The 21,329-nt window shown below is 39.2% G+C and overlaps 1 protein-coding gene across 9 annotated transcripts in view; it reads left to right on the plus strand.

Moving 5' to 3' along the window:
- Positions 1-21,329, plus strand: part of LOC134223825 (PDF receptor) — a 140,374-nt gene that overhangs the window by 87,770 nt on the left and 31,275 nt on the right. For all 9 annotated transcript variants that reach the window (XM_062703032.1, XM_062703030.1, XM_062703031.1 and 6 more), the window contains exon 3: positions 12,389-12,605. In XM_062703032.1, the coding sequence (XP_062559016.1) occupies positions 12,500-12,605 (106 nt within the window). In that variant the 5' untranslated portion in view covers positions 12,389-12,499. The remainder of the gene's footprint in view (positions 1-12,388; positions 12,606-21,329) is intronic.

Here is a 21,329-nt window from a genome sequence, read left to right on the forward strand (position 1 = left end):
TAAGATGAAGAATGTGTGTTCCAAATTTGGTTGAAATCGGCTAAGGGGTTCAGAAGGTAAACTGAGTTGATAAATAACTAAGCAATACCGCTACCCTCACCCTCCTCCTTTTTCAAAGAGCATCCCTAACCCCCTATCGTCGTCTTCTTAAGATAAAGAATGTCTGTTTCATATTTGGTTGAAATCGACCAATGGGTTCAAAAGTTACACTGAGTTGATCGATAACTTAGCAATAGCCCTCCCCCCTTACCATTCCTCTTTTCCAAAGAGCATCCCTAACCCCCCTATCGTCGTCTCCTTAAGATAAAGAATGTGTGTTCCAAATTTGATTGAGAACGGCCACGGGGTTCAGAAGGTACACTGAGTTGATCGATGACTAAGCAATACACCTCCCCCCACACCCTCCCCCTTTTCCGAACAGCATTCATAACCACCCTATTGTCGTCTCCTTAAGATAAAGAATGTGTGTTCCAAATTTGGTTGAGATCGGCCATGGGGTTCAGAAGGTACACTGAGTTGATCGATGACTAAGCAATGCCCCTCCCCCCACACCCTCCCCTTTTTCCGAACAGCATCCATAACCGACGTATCGTCGTCTTCTTAAGGTAAAGAATGTGTGTTTTAAATTTGGTTGAGATCGGCCACGGGGTTCAGAAGGTACACTGAGTTGATCGATGACTAGGCAATACACCTCCTCCCACACCCTCCTCCCTTAAGATAAAGAATGTGTGTTCCAAATTTGGTTGAGAACGGCCAAGGGGTTCAGAAAGTACACTGAGTTGATCGATTACTAAGCAATACCCCTCCCCCCACACCCTCCCCCTTTTCCGAACAGCATCCATAACCACCCTATTGTCGTCTCCTTAAGATAAAGAATGTGTGTTCAAAATTTGGTTAAGATCGACCATGGGGTTCAGAAGGTACACTGAGTTGATCGATGACTAAGCAATACACCTCCCCCCACACCCTCCCCCTTTTACGAACAGCATTCATAACCCCCCTATCGTCGTCTCCTTAAGATAAAGAATGTGTGTTCCAAATTTGGTTAAGAACGGCCAAGGGGTTCGGAAAGTACACTGAGTTGATCGATTACTAAGCAATACCCCTCCCCCACACCCTCCCCCTTTTCCGAACAGCATCCATAACGACCATATCGTCGTCTCCTTAAGGTAAAGAATGTGTGTTCCAAATTTGGTTGAGATCGGCCATGGGGTTCAGAAGGTACACTGAGTTGATCGATGACTAAGCAATACACCTCCCCCCACACCCTCCCCGTGTTCCGAACAGCATTTATAACCCCCCTATCGTCGTCTCCTTAAGATAAAGAATGTGTGTTCCAAATTTGGTTGAGAACGGCCAAGCGGTTCAGAAAGTACACTGAGTTGATCGATTACTAAGCAATACCCCTCCCCCCACACCCTCCCCCTTTTCCGAACAGCATCCATAACGACCCTATCGTCGTCTCCTTAAGGTAAAGAATGTGTGTTCCAAATTTGGTTGAGATCGGCCATGGGGTTCAGAAGGTACACTGAGTTGATCGATGACTAAGCAATGCCCCTCCCCCTACACCCTCCCCCTTTTACAAACAAACAACATCCATAACCCCCCTATCGTCGTCTCCTTAAGATAAAGAGTGAGTGTTCCAAATTTGGTTGAAATCGGTCAATGCGTTCAGAAGTTATGCTGGAACATACATACAAACATACAAACATTGAGTTTCATATATATATATAGATATAGATATATAGATATATATAGATAGATAGATTTATTTGACAGGCTCAGGCGTGTATGACACTTAACGGAGCCGAGACTCTTTATGATATTTACAAACTATAACCCCAGAAATGATCATGGCGGCAGCATCAAAGATGAAGAATTCCTACTCTCCTGGACCGGACGGTATTCCAGCCGTAAAATTTCGTCGCTGCGTATGAGCTCTTTCACAACCCTTGTGCCACATTTCTACCGTTCATTTGCCGAAGGAAATTTTTCTTACGTATGCAAACAATCGGTAATAATGCCGGTATACAAAACGGGTGACCGTCATAACGTTAAGAATTATCGAGGGATAACTAACCTTTCAGCTGCTTCTAAATTATTCGAAATCATAGTGAGTGGTGTGATTCTCGGGGGCACTCGAAATTACATTTCCTTTGACCAGCATGGATTTATTCCCGGTAGATCAGTTTTTACTAGCTTGATGGAATTTACATCGACGTGCATAACTCAGATCGAGGATAAGGCGCAGATCGATGTCGACTACACGGACCTGAAAGCTGCCTTTGATAAAATTGACCACCGTATACTTTTTTGTAAATTATCTGGACTTGGATTCTCCGTATAACTACTGTCCTGGCTGAATTCGTATCTAAATGGAAGAGCATTGCGTGTGAAAATTGGCTCCTATCTTTCGACGACTTTTCCTAATACGTCTGGGTCCCGCAAGGTAGCAATCTCTGTCCTCTCTTGTTCACATTGTTCTTCAACGATGTGACGTTGCTACTGCGAGGTCGTTGTAAGCTAGTAGATGCAGACGACTTGAAGCTGTATATTATTGTACGTTCAATTGAAGACTGTGAACGCCTCAAAGCGCTGCTCAATGTATTCATCGTGTGATGCAGCAATAACCAGCTGATTGTTAGTGTTCCTAAATGCGTGGTGATAATGTTCCATCGCATTGCATCATCAATTGTTTTCGACTATTGCATTAACGGATTATCGCTGACCAGGGTACAACAAGTAAAGGACTTAGGTGTCATGCAAGATGCTAAATTGTCGTTCGACGAACATCGCTCGGCTGTTATCTCTAAAGCCACACAGTTGGGTTTTATCGCCAAGATTGCTAAAGACTTTACAGACCCATATTGCCTGAAATCACTCTACTGTGCCTTGGTTCGACCGATATTGGAAACAGCTTCGATTGTTTGGGCCCCATACCAGGTTTCATGGTGTTTAAGGATTGAATGCATACAGAAGCGATTTATTCGACTAGCCCTGCGAAACTTGCCCTGGCGAGATTATTCAAATCTTCCTCCGTATCCTGATCGGTGTAGACTTCTAGGGCTGGACACGTTACAACGACGAAGGAAGATCCAGCAAACGTTGTTTGTTGGGAATCTTCTAACTGGAGAAACTGACTCACCGCATCTACTGTCACTTTTGGATTTCCGTACAGCTCCAAGGCTGTAACGTACCACGAATCTGCTAAAACCTAGATTCAACAGAACGTCATTTGGATATATACTTGTTTGAGTTTGGTAGACATCTGGTAGATTTTTGAACAAGCTGTACAATTCAGTGTTAATTTAGTATTGTAGTAATTGTAATTAAATATTATATCATTCATTAAGACTTTGGGCAACTCAAGGTAAGATTGCATAATTTCAGGATGGACAGGGTGGGATTTTGGTTTGAAGTATTTCAGCTGCTCGTCCGGGTATTTGACGTCAAAAACGTTGTAGCGTATCGTCGTGTCAGACGAGTAAAAAATGAATAGATAGCCTGCATATATACCACGTCGCGATCCCCCAAAACACTTGTTACTTCCCTATAGGGTTGTTTACCTCGGGCCACAAGGGTATCCAATAGTTGCTCTCTGGAGGCGTCGTTTTCCGAGCAACACCAAACTACGTGATCGATGTCATCGTAACCGGCTCCACACCTGCATAGATTAAGTAAAGTTATGAAGTAAACAAAAATGCTTATTATTGAGATTGATGTAATTTTTGAACGTGTTAAACTCAATGTCCCCCGATTCAGTGTTTCATTAGCAACTTTTCTGGCAAGCATCAAATCGTTTTACAACAAATACGATTTCTTGCTGAAAGCTCTATGTTGTCAAGTATTCATATATTTTTAGAGCTTAATAAGAAACGCTACGGAGCTAAAGTTACTGTTTTTATAGCACAAATTTCAAACTGCGCGTACTTTTTCAAATTACAATCAAATTAACTGACAATTTAGAACGGATATTAAAATAGCAAACATCATAGTTTAAGTATACGGAGCGAAAGAGTCAAAATTGGAATCACTCTAATGCTAATTATGACTTAAAAAATAATTAATGCTACGGATGCATTCGATTCTTAAATCAATATCCTTTAAAAATTCTAACAGGTAGGTGGATATACAGATGCCCATCACGCATCATAAAAAAGTATGAATGAAAATTTGCCTGTCGACCTCCCGATGAAAGCTACTCGATAGCCCCTGGTGCTACAGCCATTCATGACATTAGCAACTGTTCATGATACTTGAAACAATACTTCAAAAGTCCTGATTTTGCCATTTTCCTGTCGCTGGATGTGCCTCATTTTCATTATCCTCTTTAAAATGCTCGTGCTTTTCTTGGTTTTTTCTTCTGCCTGTCAACTTCATAGAGACTGCCACTGACTGGCTGGTCCTGTCTGGCGGTGGTAGTCGGGGCTATGGTGGAGTGGTGGTGGCGATCCGCATATTGTTGTAAGTTTCCCCAGCACACAGCGGAAGAAAAACCATCATCGGTGGGTTGGACAAAGGCCACTTTACGAGTCATGCATAGCAAATGCAACGCTATTGAAAGCAGCTTTGTGCCCATACCTATTGATCTGACCATATCAGTGTCACTGTGAGCAGCAGTCTATGCTGCAATGTAAACAGATTTATTGAAATTTAGTATCCTTTATCATAAAAAGAGTCAAGATTTTGAATATGGTGACATTCGTATTATGATATTCTTCTATGCATTGCTACAAATCAGGACAATGCAGTCGGTAACTGAGTTCGAAACTTCCATGTTGGTAATTTTAGAAAATCTCGTGTAAATCCCAATTATCCTTTTCATCGGACCTTCGTACCCGTCAACAAGTCTCTCAAACAGATATGAGGCATAATGCCATGTAGTGTAGACGCCCAGATTAGCCTCGCTTGCAAACATTGATTCAATGATGCGAAATGGGAATTTGAATGAAAACCCGTTAAATGCATGGGATTCACGAACTACTGCCATACTGAACAACGATGGCAAACAGAGTTGAAGTAATTAGGCGATCAGAAGTACCTCTCGTGGCGGCTTGAGAAGGGGCATGCAAATAACGGTTTTATGATTTTGCTTTTGCCATCTGCGTGCATCTGACTGTTTCGCTGCGTTCGGTAGGTATTTGAAATAAACGAACTGTTAAATGTAGCGCATCCGCTAGAATGATGCCGAGTTTTCCGACAAGCCGTGGAAATTGCCTTTGTCCACTTGTAGGAGTGAAACATTTCTAAGTTTGTCAGTTGAATAAATTTATTTATGTAAGGAAAGGTGGTTGGTTGTCGGCACACTTTTGTTTGTGGTTCATAAATATCGCACAATTGCTCTTAAGTGGTGATATATGCATACCAGTGCAAGTCTAGAGAATAGTGAAGTGATTCCATTCATTGGAAAAGATTTATTAACAATTTTGCCAAGCATTCTTTTTATCTTTCTATCTTTTTGCCTTCCTCGTAAAACAAAGTTGTACCGAAAGGCTATTATTTCACGATTGAAATGCGAAAACACAGGCATTTTCAATTTTGACGACCAAATGAAAATGTTTGAAAACTAAATTTCTGAATAACTTTAAAAGATTTTATCAAACAACGATGTCTAATCGATAAAATGTTCCTGATTTCCGAGTTGGAAGAAGTAATAAAAACATATTTTCAATGATATCCACAACACAAATATTCCAGAAGATCAACAGACATGGTAAGATGGTTTTAGGATATCCTGGGTCATCCAAACAGTCCTTGAGATCAGTACTTACGATCTACAGGCACTAGCTTTTTCCACTCAAAACTCAAATATGTATTCAATGTAATATCCATTACATCTCCCAGAAAGTCGACAGATATATTCTGAGTCATCCAAACTGTCCTTGAGTTTAGAAGTCGCGGTCTGCAGTAGACCTGTGCGCCGCCGCGCCACGCCGCCGCCGCCGACCCTTATTGAGGTACGCCGACGCCGGTCAAGGTGTCGGCGGCGCGCCATACGCCGGTTGGCTCCACGCCGCCGAATTTCGTACTTCACGCCGATGATTGGCCAACACAAAAATCACAGTATGCAGTGCGCTTGCATCAGCCGAACCAAGGCAACCTATCAGGCATTAATTAAATAGCTATTACACCTTTAGCAGATTTGTTTGCTTTTATTTCTGTCACTTAAACCTGTATTGGCGCGTTAATTGTTAGATCATGTAATATCTTCTTGGCTTCTTCTTCTGATAGGCATTACATCCCCACACTGGGTCAGAGCCGCCCCGCAGCTTAGTGTTTATTAACCATTTCCACAGTTATTAACTGCGCGGTTTCTAAGCCAAGTTACCATTTCTGCATTCGTATATCATGAGGCTAACACGATGATACTTTTATGCCCAGGGAAGTCGAGACAATTTCGAATCCAAAAATTGCCTAGACCGGCACCTGGAATCGAACCCAGCCACCCTCAGCATGGTCTTGCTTTGTAGCCGCGCGTCTTACCGCACGGCTAAGGAGGGCCCTTTCTTGGCTATAGATGCATTCCTTGGTTTTCCTGAAATAATGTCCGAAGAAAGTCCTGGAGGAAGTTCTGAAGGAATACCTGAAGAAAATTCCTAGAATCTTGAGGAATTTTTGAATTTATTTCCGTCTGGAAGATTTTCTGAAGTCATCTCTGGAGAAAAATTTCGAAGAAATTCTTGGAGGAATGTCCTAAAAAATTCTTTAAGAAATTTAAGCTATCGGTAATTCCTTCAGGAGTTTTTTTTGGAAATCTCTCTAGGTATTTGTACGGAGATATCTGAAAATTCGTCCTAGAATTTTGGAAGGAAATGGCGGAGGAAATTCCGAAAGCACTACTAGATGAATTTACGAGGGAATGGCATGTCTTACCTGGAAAAAATCCAGTGGAATTGTTAAAATAATGTTAGAAATAATTATGTAGAAATTTTTAAAAGTTGGTGTGTATGCATTTGTGTAGTTATCCACCATCCTGACTTGAGTCTTGCTCTGCATACGGCTCCATCCAATATTACAGTCGAATTCAATTAAGTACCATTATGCTTTCAATGCACTGCGGTATTAAGGGCTCTCCTTTCAACAGTATAATCCAACAGACTAGTAAATAGATTCGCAATCTGTTTTTAGCTTTTGAAGAGATGGCTTTTTTGAGGAAGGACGCGTCAAATCCATTACAGTTGTGGGGAAGTGTATCCATCTACATGGGTATAAATTTTTAAAGGTATTCCAAAAAGAATTTCTGAAGGAATTCGTGATGGAATCGTCAGAATTAATATTAGGAGAGTTTTTGAAGAATCTCCAGAAAAGTTGGTTTCATTTGTGGAGGATTTTTTAAAGGAATTCCTGGAGAAATTCCTGATCGAGATGAGTTTCTTGATGACTTACCGAATAAATTTCTGAATGAATTTCCTAAAGAATTATTTAAGGCATTTACAAAAAAGAACTGTAAAATTTTTCGAAGGAACTCCTGCAGTAAGTTACCAAGGAATTCTTGAGAATATTCGAATATCCGCAATCACGATACTTTGAGAGGTTTTCTTGGCATGTAGTTTTGCTCCTAGAGTCAAAACTGAGTTTGTTTTACTACTGTCCGGATTTTTTTAAAGAAATTCCAGGAGAAAATAAACATTTTTATGTAAATTCCAATAGATGTTAGGGAAATCCATTCAAAATTCCTTCGTAATTCCTTTGAATATTCCTTCAGAAACTCATTTAAAAATCCTGTTCGAAAATCTTTTCAGGTTCTCTTTCGGTTATTCCTTCAACAATTGAGTCGGCAATTCATCCAGGAATTTCTTCGAAAATCTCTTTAGAAAAGCCACCAGGAATTAATTTGGACATTCATCCAGGGATTTCTTCAGAAATTCTTCCGGAAAGGCATTTGTAATATTTTCAGAAATTCTTCTAGGGAGTCTTTAGAAAATTCCTTCAGTAAACCATATAAAATTACTGCAGGAATAGTTCCGGAAAGAATTCGAATTTGGAGAAATTTCTAATTGATTCGAAAAAAAATTCTAAAGCTATTTGAGTATTAAACATATTTTCAATTGAAAAACACTTGAACAATGATTAAAAAAATGAAGGAATTTACAAAACAAAATCCGAAGATTTTCCAATAGAATTTCTGAAGAGATTCCCGAAAGAATTCTTAAAGTCATTAGAGAGGAAATTTTCGACAGGAATTTCTGGAAGAGTTGCTAAAAGAATATCCGGAGGAATGTCCAAAGGGATTACTATACAAAATTCGGAATGAAGTCCTGAAGAAAGTTCTAAATAAATTCCAGAGGGAGATTTCGAAAGAATACTTAAAATATATTCCTAGAGCTTCTGAAAAAAAAATGAGGAATTACTGGAAGATTTTCTATTAGAAATACCTGAAGAAAAAAGAAATACTAAATCAAATTCCGAAGTTTTTCACCTAAATGGATTTTTGAATGTATTCCTAAAACAGTGTCCGTAGGTATTCTTATAGAACTATTTGAAGGATTTTCTATGGATATTCTCTAAGGAATTATTAATGGAACTTCCAAAGGAATCCTTAAGAATAGTTTTGAATGAATTACTTAAGAAATTCCCAAAAGACTCCGTAAAGGAATTTCCGAAGCAATCCCTAAAGTAGAAGGAAATTCATGAAGGAACTTTTGAAGAAATTTCGGAAAGAATTTTCAAGGGAATTCTTGGTGGAAATTCTAAAGGAATTTATTAGGGAAATTCTAAATTAATTCTTAGGAATATCTTAAGGAATTTCCACACTAATTTCTGGATTTATATTCGCAGTACTTTCCAATGAACTCATGTGCTGAGATGCGGAAATGTCCTAGTGGATGATGTAATGTACGCTTTTGCTGTGGAGATACAAGCTATAGCTATAAGGATGTTCCCCCCATAAGTCTGATTGTAGCTAGCAATTGCACAAAAACCCTAAAATTCATAACAAGCATAATATGCCTTGCCGTGTGATTTTTTTTTCTCAGCTCAAAATTCTTCACGCCGATTCACGCCGCCGCCGCCGCCGCCGAACTTGCTTACGGCGTGACGCCGCCGACGCCGCCGCCGCCGGTGTAAAAATGGCCTTACGCCGCCGCCGTTCACAAATACTTCGGCGCACAGGTCTAGTCTGCAGCTACGATTGTTATCTATTTGCTCATACTAAGGGCGGAGTGCAGAGATTGAATTCAAAATAGAATGAAAAAGTCTCTCACCTATAATCTCTGTATACATTAAAGTGGCTCAAAAAACACTTTTTAAAATTTTTTTGCTGGGTCACCCTCTTATTCGGTTCATTTTGATGCCCTGATGCTCTAGGCAACATTTCAGCCAAATCGAACAACGTTTGGGCGGTGCTAAACTCGTTGGAAGTTTATATGGAAAAATGTATGCAGAAACATCGAAAAACAGTAATTTGCAGTTGGACGGCACAATTTACGTTGAATGATACTCATTCAGTTCTTGTAGAATTAAATACAGAATGTCATGCTGAAAACCACGAGAAGATAAGAGTTTATTGGGGAAAAAAGATGTGTTGATGACTAGTCCAAACCGGGATGCTTCGCCCTTCAATCTTCTTCGTATTACTTTCTCTGAAACCTAGCAGGACACATGTTCCAGGTTCCACATAGGTTACAAGAAAACTGACTACGCTATGCTCCTACAATTCCTTTCTACTAAGGATTGGAACGACATACTAGAGTGTACTGATGTTGACGAAATGACTGTACGGTTCTGCGGCGTCATTACTCATTGGCTGGAGTCGAATGTGCCACGCAGGAGACGTCGTTTGAAGCCTCCTTGGAGTACCCCGTTGCTTCGCCGGCTGAAAAAAGAGAGAAATTCCGCTCAACGCATATTAAGGAAGTGGAAAACGGGAGAAAATAAAGTAAATTTCAAGCGCGCAAGTGCAGCTTTCTGTAGGCTGAATGCTTATTTGTACAAGTCACATGTAACAAAAGTTCAGATGAATTTACGACGAAATCCTCGGAGCTTTTGGAGTTTCGTAAACAGTAAAAGGAAAACTTCAACCATTCCGGCTAACGTGTATCTCAATGAGAAGGAAGCCATGAGCAATGCAGAGGCAAGTGAACTATTCGCGGAACACTTCGCGTCAGTTTTCGATGACGATAGTGAAGCTGAGTATGCAGCCGGTGATGTACCTTTAGACTTCATTAGTTTAACAACATTTGAAGTGACAGAGGATATGGTCGTCGCAGCATCAAGAAAACTAAAGAGTTCTGTATCTCCTGGACCCGATGGCATTCCCGCTATTCTATTTTGCAAATGTGCTGTAGCCTTAGCCAAACCTCTTGCGGCAATTTTCACCCGATCCTTTCATCAAGGTAAATTTCCCGCCATTTGGAAGCATTCCTACATGTTTCCAGTGTTCAAAGCTGGAGATCGCCGGGATGTGAAGAATTACCGAGGCATTACAAGCTTATCTGCGGCATCGAAACTGTTCGAAATTATCCTACACCAGGTCATCTTCAGCAACACGAAAAATTATATTTCGACAGATCAACATGGCTTCATTCCCGGAAGGTCTGTTGTGACAAACTTGCTGGACTTCACCAGTACGTGCGTTACAGCGATGGAAATGAATAAACAAGTCGACGTCATCTACACCGACCTTAAAGCTGCCTTTGACAAGATTGACCACAATATTTTGCTTTTCAAACTGTTCAAGCTAGGTGCATCAGTAGAGCTTAAGTCGTGGCTGCATTCATATCTGAAAAATAGGACGCTACGTGTGAAACTAGACAACTGTATCTCAAAACCTTTCATCAACAAATCAGGCGTGCCACAGGGAAGTAATTTGGGCCCACTGCTATTCACGCTGTTCTTCAATGATGTTGCTCAACGATATGGAACTAAATGCAAACTCGTATATGCAGATGATTTTAAACTCTGCGTTACGGTTCAAACAATTGACGACTGTTGCCGTCTTCAAAGATTTCTGGACCTATTTGTTGAATGGTGTAATCGCAATAAACTGACAATCAGTGTGCCAAAATGTATGGTAATGACGTTTCATCGCATAAAACAGCCATTCATCTTCAACTACGTCATTAACGGTGTTACGCTGCACAGAGTCGAAAAAGTCAATGATCTCGGTGTTCTTTTGGACCCAAAACTGGATTTTCGGCTTCACTACACATCCATAATCTCAAAGGCCAATCGCCAACTAGGATTTATTACCAAGATAGCGCGTGATTTCACAGATCCTCACTGTCTGAAATCACTCTATTGCTCTCTAGTCAGACCTATACTCGAAAACGCATCAGTTGTATGGTGCCCTATGAAGTTACCTGGATTCTTCGACTTGAAAGAGTGCAAAAAGATTTGTTCGGCTAGCTTTACGCAATCTTCCGTGGAATGATCCAGATAATTTACCCCATATACGAGTAGATGCTTGTTGCTGGATTTGGACACGTTGGAGCACAGGAGGAAAATTCAGCAGGCTACATTCGTCGCGAAGCTCTTGAACGGCGAAGTGGATTGCCCGGAATTGTTATCAAAATTGAATTTCCGAGTTCCTCAGCGATCGTTAAGGAATTCCTCTCTTCTGCAACCAAGGTATCATCGTACCGCCTATGGATATCACGAACCTCTCTCTGCCATGATTAGAGTGTTTTCGGTAGTGGAAGCAGATTACGAATTTGAAGATTCGTCCAAAAAGTTTCGTAACAAAATCCGTAGAAGAAAACTTTGACAGTATGTTTGTATTTTAATTGTTCTTATTTTTCACTAGTCGTTAAAATGTGTTATTGTCGTTTTTACCACTTAAGTTTATTCATGTAGACAATTGTCGGATGAATTATAATAAATAATAATAATAATAATAATAATAACTCAAATGTGACCAGTTTTATTCGCAATCAAATTGCTGCAGTCATTTTTGTCTAACATGTGCTGCTCGCGAAGTGATGATGAATAGCAAACACGAAAGACCCACTGCGCGATACTAGTTTTTTTTTCGTCACTCAAAATTTAAGCATGTATTAAACTACATATATCTATTACATCTCCTGGTATATCAACTGGCATCATATTGAGTTCAGAACTTGCGATCTATAGCCGCAACAGTGCTTTTGAGTTCAAGACTTGAGTTCTACTGCTGCGAAAGTAGCTTTTTCCGTCACTCAAAGTTTCGAAATGTATATGGTTGAATGGTTTTGGTTATCTTTTTTTAGGACATCTAAATTTTCCTTGAAAGACATCTAAATTGACATCTAAATTTTGGTCACTGAAAGTATTGCTATAGTATATTGTTATATTGTCAGTAAAGAACAGAATTGTATCAATTTCAGGGTAAAAATTTATAAAATTATGCCTATACATATCAAATAATAGAAGTCATTTCTTACGTTTTCCTTATTTATTTTTTTTTTTTCAGATGAACAACAGAGACAAGATTTGCCTTCTTTTGTAACTACAGCTGCAAAGAAGGTTCGCTCACCAATATAAATTGGTAGAATAAAATTTCCCTCCAAAGTTATGGTACGACATGATTTCAACGTCCAGTTCATCCAGTGATGCAACGCAGCTTCTACTGAACACAACACTTGACTCATGTGCACTTAAATATGATGAGTTTGTAGTTCCAATCACAGGTAAGGTGGATATTATAGCATGTGTTTCACATATTAAGTTATCACTTGTCCTAAGACGAGTTTATACCATCCCATTGAATTCCACCACTTAATTGTATCTTGACAGATACGTATTTCGACCTCAACAGTGAGGCCGTCTTCAGTGTCTCGTACTTGACTCGACTCAAGTACGAGACACTGAAGACGGCCTTACTGTTGAGGTCGAAATACGTATCTGTCAAGATACAATTAAGTGGTGGAATTCAATGGGATGGTATAAACTCGTCTTAGGACAAGTGAAGACATTCCACTAAAAAGCTCAAAATAATTTTCTTATTAAGTTATATTTTAACAACACTTTTTATTATTATACTGTTCAAATTAACCAAAGACTTAAGGGCTGTCCATATACTACGTGGACAATTAAGAGGTAGGGGGTGTTTTATGGCAAATGTGCACGACTCATACACATTTTTGAAAATTTATTTGAGCATTTGTCCATACTGCTCGAGTTTTGCTCGACTAACAAACGAACTTTCCTCACCTCCGTTTGACTACCTCAAAAGGCGGGTCTTGAGCGTACACACAAAAGCTCAACTTGGCCGGAAAACGAACCGCAAAAAAAATGAACGGAACTTCAATTTGATTTTATCAGTTGTCACATAATTCCAGCCCGTGCAAAAAAAAATTAATCCACCTAGCGGTGATGATGCCCTTCTCGTGCATAGTAAAATGTATGGCAAAAATCACATAAGAAATGTCAAAAACGCTCTTTAGGAAAATAGATCGCATTTCATTTTGCATGTTTTTGCATTAATTACTATGCATTGCAACCGTTTAAAAAAACCAACCTTATTCACGTAGTGATACTGCCTTTCTCGCATTTAGCCAAGTTACCAACATTATATGGTGCTATGCTAATATGGTTCAACGTACCATTTTCTTTATAACTTTTAAACGCAACGGTCGATCATTATTAAATTCAATAGTGATCAACTAGGCTTTGCCTTCTGTCGAATGAAACTTGTTGCGAGATGATCGGTTGAGGATTACTATATGAAAAGTTGTCTAATGTTTTTCTTAGCTTTTGTGCACACACATACACACATGCAGGCCTCTAGCGCTCATCCAATCACATATGACGTAACCTTGGAGGTCTACGGGGAGTCAATTCCCGAGGTAGAACTGACCGCAGCACACGCGAACAGCACGGTGGAGGATTGGATGAGCGCTAGAGGCCTGCAGTTCGCTCAACATAAGACGGAGGTGCTAATCGTCAAAAACCGCAAGTCGGTTCAACATGCAGGGATTCACGTAGGTGAAGTCGCGATCGCATCAAAGCGGAATTTGAAGCTCCTTAGGGTTGTAGTAGGCGACTACGCGTGCAAGAGGGCTTCGACTGTTGTTGTGGCATTATCGAAGATGATGTCCAACAGTTCCAAGGTGTGTGCCAGTAGACGTAGGCTACTGGCAGGTGTTGCCGTATCTATTCTTAGGTACGGCGGCCCGTCCTGGGCGAGAGCTCTGGGGGTAACCAGTTACCTGCGGAAGGTGGAGAACACGTACCGCTTAATGTGTCTCAGAGTGATATCTGAGATAAAGGTAGGTGAACATATCGAGACATATCGAGCTGGGTGGAGAGACCCTATGGGGAAGTTCACTTCCATCTGATACAATTCCTGTCAGGCCATGGCTGCTTCCGGCAGTACCTCCACAGGTTTGGGCACGCGGAGAGTCCCGAATGCCCTGACTGCCCAGGTGTTGACGAGCGATGTTGCCGAGCAGCAGTCGACAAGCATGGCTAACTTGTGATTGGTTAGTTAGAGCGAAAACAGGCTGAGCACGGGGAAGTGAATGAGAGGTTTGCACATGTCGAGGTAAGAGTGTCGCAGTGGGTGGCAACCACGAGACATGACCGAAGAGTGACCGCATAGGTGTTAGTATGGACTGCATATGCCGAGGTAGGAAGGTCGTAGCGTAGAGCTGTTGGTATCTATCGCTGAGTAGAGTGAGCATCCAAGTCAGACTGGCGTGGCATGTTAGAGGTGAGCACCCAAGTCAGACTCACATGGTATGTTAAGGGCGAGCACCCAAGTCAGACTCGCATGGCATGTCAGAAGTGAGAACCTAAGTAAGTCCCACATGTGTCAAAGCGTATGTCGGGAGGAGTGGCAAGGTGTGCTAGAGTGAGCACCCAAATAAGTTTCAGATTTGTGTGCTAGAGCGTGAATCAGGTGGTAGGGTGAGCAAGGACTCACATGGTATGTCAGTGTTTAGACTCATATGGTGCGTCAGAAAGAGTGTCAGGCTGTGTCAGAGGATGTGTTAGAGAGAGCACCCAAGTAAGACTCATACGGGATGAGTACCTGTGTGAGCGTGAATGAGCGAGTATATTAAGTACTGCCTATCCCCAGACGAATGCTGGGAGGCATTTCCTGGGTGAACCAGGGTATTAGTAGAGAGGGTAACTCAAGTAACCTTCTGTTTCTTGGGTGGGTTTGGTGGGTCCGGCGGGCAGCCTTCTGCCTTCCGCGCCAACCCTACTCCCTGAGTGATAATTTCAGGTCACCCCGTGTTCGAAGCGGCATATTATGTAATCTCAATGCATCTCGGATTTTTCTTCACCAAAAGTTAGGTTACATTCCAAACTATCGAATATGGATTGTTCCAAAATATTCTAACGGAGAAAAATGAAAAAAAAAATTAATTTGAGTTTTTTTGACCAATGCTCCATATTATGTACTATTTAATGCTCAAAATGATTTTTTTTTAATAAAGTGCACACTAACATAATAACAGAATGGACAACATATTGTAAAGATGTTTTCGAAGCTGAACTGTTACGTGGCACCTCCAACTTGTTAATTGGCGGACATTATTGAGGCCGCACTGTTGGAGTTAAAACAATATCGATATATGTCCCATTTTCTCCTGTAAATTCCCTGTCATCGTACGTAAGATTTTTTGATTTTGTTGACAAATCAAAAATTTACTACGTTTGGAGCAAACAAATCAGTTTTTCGGACGCAAAAATAGACCTAAAAGCTTGCACCGAAGATCCATTTTTAAGATAAAGAAAAACGGCTACTTACGATGACAAAATATGTATAAGGTGGTAACGATAAGATATTTGTAAAACTTGATTTTGGACACCTTCCTCTTAAATGTGATATGAGTAACAATAAGATTTTATTTGAGTGGTTTGCTCTCGCGTTTGAAAGTGATCTAAATGAGTAGACCGAGAGTTTTTAAACCACTCGCAGCTCTACTTTTAAAAACTTAATCAGTTGGATTGTTATATTTTTTTATTATTGATAGAATATTTCTCACGAATAGAAGTACATATGAAGAGCACATAGATTGTATTGCAGAAGTATGAACTAATAACCCAAGTTTATCATTGTTGATCCGTGAGAAATAAATTATCAATATTTAGTAATTTTGGGCAACTGATTTAGATTTCAGATGTAATACTCAAAACTCTTGATCTACAAATATGGGTCTCATTCAAACACGACTACAAACTAAATTAATTAGAAAAAAATACAGGAGTACCGTCTTCGACGAGGTCGTACAGACTGAACACTTAACACCTAGACAACGGACAGGACACATCCCAAGTAACAATTTCAAGGCTGCATGGATTTATTCAAGTTTTTTAACGGTTTCATCGTTGCTTTGTCCAATGCTTCGAGATTAGCTTCATTCGAAGAATTATAGCTATCTTCAAAACCGTAATAAAACGCTCAATAAATCCACAAACGTCAAATATCTCATGAGCTTATTAGTGGTCTAATGATTATCCTGAGGACTTCAATAAAACCAATTTTAAAAACTCTCATGAAGACGGATATATTGGTCATATCTTACGCATAACCTAAATAAAACTTAGTAGTATTCAAAAGGTTTATAATGGCATTGTTCAAGAGCATAATGTATATGTTAAATTTCATGAACTATGGTCATTCTAATGGCTAAAAACATGTTTTTTTGTTACATGTTCCTCAAATATCTTGAACAAGAAAACATTAAACACAATATTCCTAATTGATCGTTCGCTTATTTAAAATATTGTTGGTTTCCATTGGTCAAATTCCACTCCTGAGAATGGAACAGATAATAATAATAAAATAAACTAAAGGGGCGTGTTATCTTACTACTGGTAAATTAAAATGGTATAAATACGAATACGCAACAAATGGTGAGATGAACACGATTTGATATGTTCTTCTACTGCTGGAAGCATAAGTTCTATTCAATTTATCATGGACCGGGTAGCTTTCAATGCGAACACTTTTTAATTTGAATCCCGTTGGCTTGAACATCGTTCAAATTAAAAATGGTTCAAACGTCATTCAGTAAGTGGGATAGCGAAAATAAAAATTAAACATCGATAAACGAAACGCATAATCAAAACAAAATAGCAGAGAGTAAATTAACCTTGTCAATTTGAATGAAGTACCGTTTGAATAACCGGGGGTTCACAGCTCGGATTTGGTTCTATTTTCTATCTTCTCACGGCAGCCTTAGTATTTTACTGGAGTTAGGAAAACTTTTCAATAATATTAGTAAGGCCGATACAAATATTTGAAAACAATTATGTCTCCCCCCCCCCTCGGTTTTTTTGCTGAAAAATTATATTTTGAGGGGGCATCAAAAAAAAAATTTCGGATGATTTTAAAGATTTTCAAATCATTATTTAACAAATCCGAATAGTTTTATTGATTTTTTTCCATTTTAATATTTATTTTTTATTATCCTTGACCTTTCGAAGACCTGTAGGACACAATTTAAATTAAATATTTGTAACGGCCTAATCCATAGTTGTGGAAATACTAACTGAACATTAGGTTGATAAACTGGCCAGCTTCCGTTGGAATGTAGAACCATCGCACGAAGAAGAACTTATCGTAAGGAACCGAGTGCCGCGACTTTCAACGAAAACATTTTATTTTTTAAAGTAATGCAAATTTTATTTTGACCGTTAAACTGCCCACAGTGTAGTAGCCATGCTTTTAGCATAGAATTGATTTTATATTACTACTAGCTGTATGTACCCGGCCTTGCTCGGAGTTGCCAGTTTAATTCGCAGTTTTTTTCACCATCGGAATTGGAATAGGTCAAAAGGATAATTGTGTTTTCTTATTGATATTTCATCATTTGATTAAAAGAAGGTAGATTACATTTGAAAACATTGACTGATTTTGAAAATGGGATCAAACCCAAAATCGCTTTATTCCGGGCAAACGTCTATTTCTAAAGAAGGAAAAACATACACCGATGCCTTATTCCGGAAAAACGTCTATTTTAAAGAAATGATCACATTTACCGTCCAGAAGGAAACACTTTAATCATTGCTTTTCTCTGGGCAAACCATGATTTCGATGAAGTGTTGAGTTGATCGATCCCTGTCATCTTCGCCTTCTTAAGAAAAAGAATGTTTGTTCCAAATTTGGTTGAAATCGGGCAAGGGTACAGAAGTTATGCTGGAACATTGGATCATTGCATACCTTGCTTTTATTTATTAATCTTGAATCATTATCATATAATTATCATACCTTTTAAAATTTGGAATAAAGGTTACTCGATTATGGATCACTATGCAATTTGATCATTCATAATCATCAATCATTAATCATATCGATCGTTAATCATTAACCATACACATAGTGTGTCAACATTTAATCACGATCGGTAATCGTTAATCATAATCCAACGGTTTTTCATTATTCATAATCGTTAATTATTGTCAAAATGAATTTAATCATTAATCATTATCAGTCATCATTTTCAAAAATTATAATTCATTAATCATAATCTTTAATCATAGAGTTGAATGATTTAATCATTTAATCTGCTTAGAATTGGTCCTGGGGTCAGGAGTTACACTGAATTGCCCGTTTTCTAAAGACAACCGCTTTCCTTTACCCTTCCTCTTTTCTCAACGGCCATTTCACCCCTTTGTTATCTTCTCCTAGGGATAGAAAATGTGTACCAAATTTGGTTGAAATCGGTACAGGGGTTCAGAAGTTACACTAAATTGCCCGTTTTCTGAACAATACCCCTCCCTTCAGACCCCTACCCCCTTATCCAAATTTCCTCCCGTACGATCGGCTCCTCTTAGTGAATATATGTACAAAATTTGATTGAAATCGGTCCTGGGGGTTGGGAGTTACACTGAGTTGCTCGTTTTCCAAAGACAACACCTTCCCCCATACCCTCCCCTTTTTCCAATGACCATCCAATACCCTTTGTTATCTTTTCCTTATGATGTAGAATGTGTGTACCAAATTTGGTTGAAATCGGTACAGGGGTTCATGATTTACTTTGAATTGCCCGTTTTCTAAACAAAACCCCTCCCTCCAGACCCCTCCCCCTTTCCCAAATCCCCTCCCATATGATTACCTCCTCGTAGTGAATATGTGTACAAAATTTGGTTGAAATCGGTCCTGGGAGTTGAAAGTTACACAGAATTGTTCGTTTTCTGAACAAAACCCCTCCCACCACCCCTCCCCCTTTTCTACATGACCATCCCACCCCTTTGTTAACTTCCCCTGAGGATAGAGAATGTCTGTACCAAATTTGGTTGAAATCGGCCAAGTGGTTCAGAAGTAGTTAGCGAACATACATACATAGATTGGTTTTTATATATATAGATAGAAGATAGATGAATTATAATTTTTTGAAAATGATGACTGATAATGATTAATGATTAAATTCATTTTTGACAATAATTAACGATTATGAATAATGAAAAAAACCGTTGGATTATGATTAACGATTACCGATCGTGATTAAATGTTGACACACTATGTGTATGGTTAATGATTAACGATCGATATGATTAATGATTGATGATTATGAATGATCAAATTGCATAGTGATCCATAATCGAGTAACCTTTATTCCAAATTTTAAAAGGTATGATAATTATATGATAATGATTCAAGATTAATAAATAAAAGCAAGGTATGCAATGATCCAATGTTCCAGCATAACTTCTGTACCCTTGCCCGATTTCAACCAAATTTGGAACAAACATTCTTTTCTTAAGAAGGCGAAGATGACAGGGATCGATCAACTCAACACTTCATCGAAATCATGGTTTGCCCAGAGAAAAGCAATGATTAAAGTGTTTCCTTCTGGACGGTAAATGTGATCATTTCTTTAAAATAGACGTTTTTCCGGAATAAGGCATCGGTGTATGTTTTCCTTCTTTAGAAATAGACGTTTGCCCGGAATAAAGCGATTTTGGGTTTGATCCCATTTTCAAAATCAGTCAATGTTTTCAAATGTAATCTACCTTCTTTTAATCAAATGATGAAATATCAATAAGAAAACACAATTATCCTTTTGACCTATTCCAATTCCGATGGTGAAAAAAACTGCGAATTAAACTGGCAACTCCGAGCAAGGCCGGGTACATACAGCTAGTTAATCATAATCTTTAATCATAGAGTTGAATGATTTAATCATTTAATCTGCTTAGAATTGGTCCTGGGGGTCAGGAGTTACACTGAATTGCCCGTTTTCTAAAGACAACCGCTTTCCCTTTACCCTTCCTCTTTTCTCAACGGCCATTTCACCCCCTTTGTTATCTTCTCCTAGGGATAGAAAATGTGTGTACCAAATTTGGTTGAAATCGGTACAGGGGTTCAGAAGTTACACTAAATTGCCCGTTTTCTGAACAATACCCTCCCTTCAGACCCCTACCCCCTTATCCAAATTTCCCTCCCGTACGATCGGCTCCTCATAGTGAATATGTGTACAAAATTTGATTGGAATTGGTCCTGGGGGTTACACTGAATCGCTCGTTTTCCAAAGACAACACCTCCCCTATACCCTCCCCTTTTTCCAATGACCATCCCATCCCCTTTGTTATCTTTTCCTTATGATGTAGAAATGTGTGTTCCAAATTTGGTTAAAATCGGTACAGGGGTTCATGATTTACTTTGAATTGCCCGTTTTCTAAACAAAACCCCTCCCTCCAGACCCCTCCCCCTTTCCCAAATCCCCCCCATATGATTACCTCCTCGTAGTGAATATGTGTACAAAATTTGGTTGAAATTGGTCCGGGAAGTTGGAAGTTACACAGAATGGTTCGTTTTCTGAACAAAACCCTCCCACCACCCCTCCCCTTTTCTACATGACCATCCCACCCTTTGTTAACTTCCCCTGAGGATAGAGAATGTCTGTACCAAATTTGGTTGAAATCGGCCAAGTGGTTCAGAAGTAGTTAGCGAACATACATACATAGATTGGTTTTTATATATATAGATAGATAGATAGATGAGGTGAACCGGTCTAGGGCCGAAAACCTCGTTAATAAAGACAATAAAAAAAGATTTTATATTGGCGAAAATATTTTGCGAAATCCATTGCCATTATTATTAACGGCTGTCTTTCTCGATGATTTTCAAATATTGAATCATAAGAAATGTTTTGTTGCCAATCGGAATGTCACTAGAAAAATAGACATCGTTTCGATTTAATATTTACACTAACAGAGCTTCCCAAACCTTTGGATATGCGACCCACCTAGCAAAATTCTATATGTCTCGCGACCCACCTATGGAAAAATGCATTTTACCAAGTAGTATTAAGCATTTATTGAATCAGAATGTCATCTGTTTCGGCTTCTTCCACATAAAAAATACAATGAAACTTTATGTTGCTACATAAAAAATTATGGGAAAGGTGTAATAATTCAAGTTTTCAATAAATATGCCAAGCGCATCATTTAAT

This window comes from Armigeres subalbatus, chromosome 3 (genome assembly GCF_024139115.2).
Source record: "Armigeres subalbatus isolate Guangzhou_Male chromosome 3, GZ_Asu_2, whole genome shotgun sequence".
Taxonomy (NCBI): Eukaryota; Metazoa; Arthropoda; class Insecta; order Diptera; family Culicidae; genus Armigeres; species Armigeres subalbatus.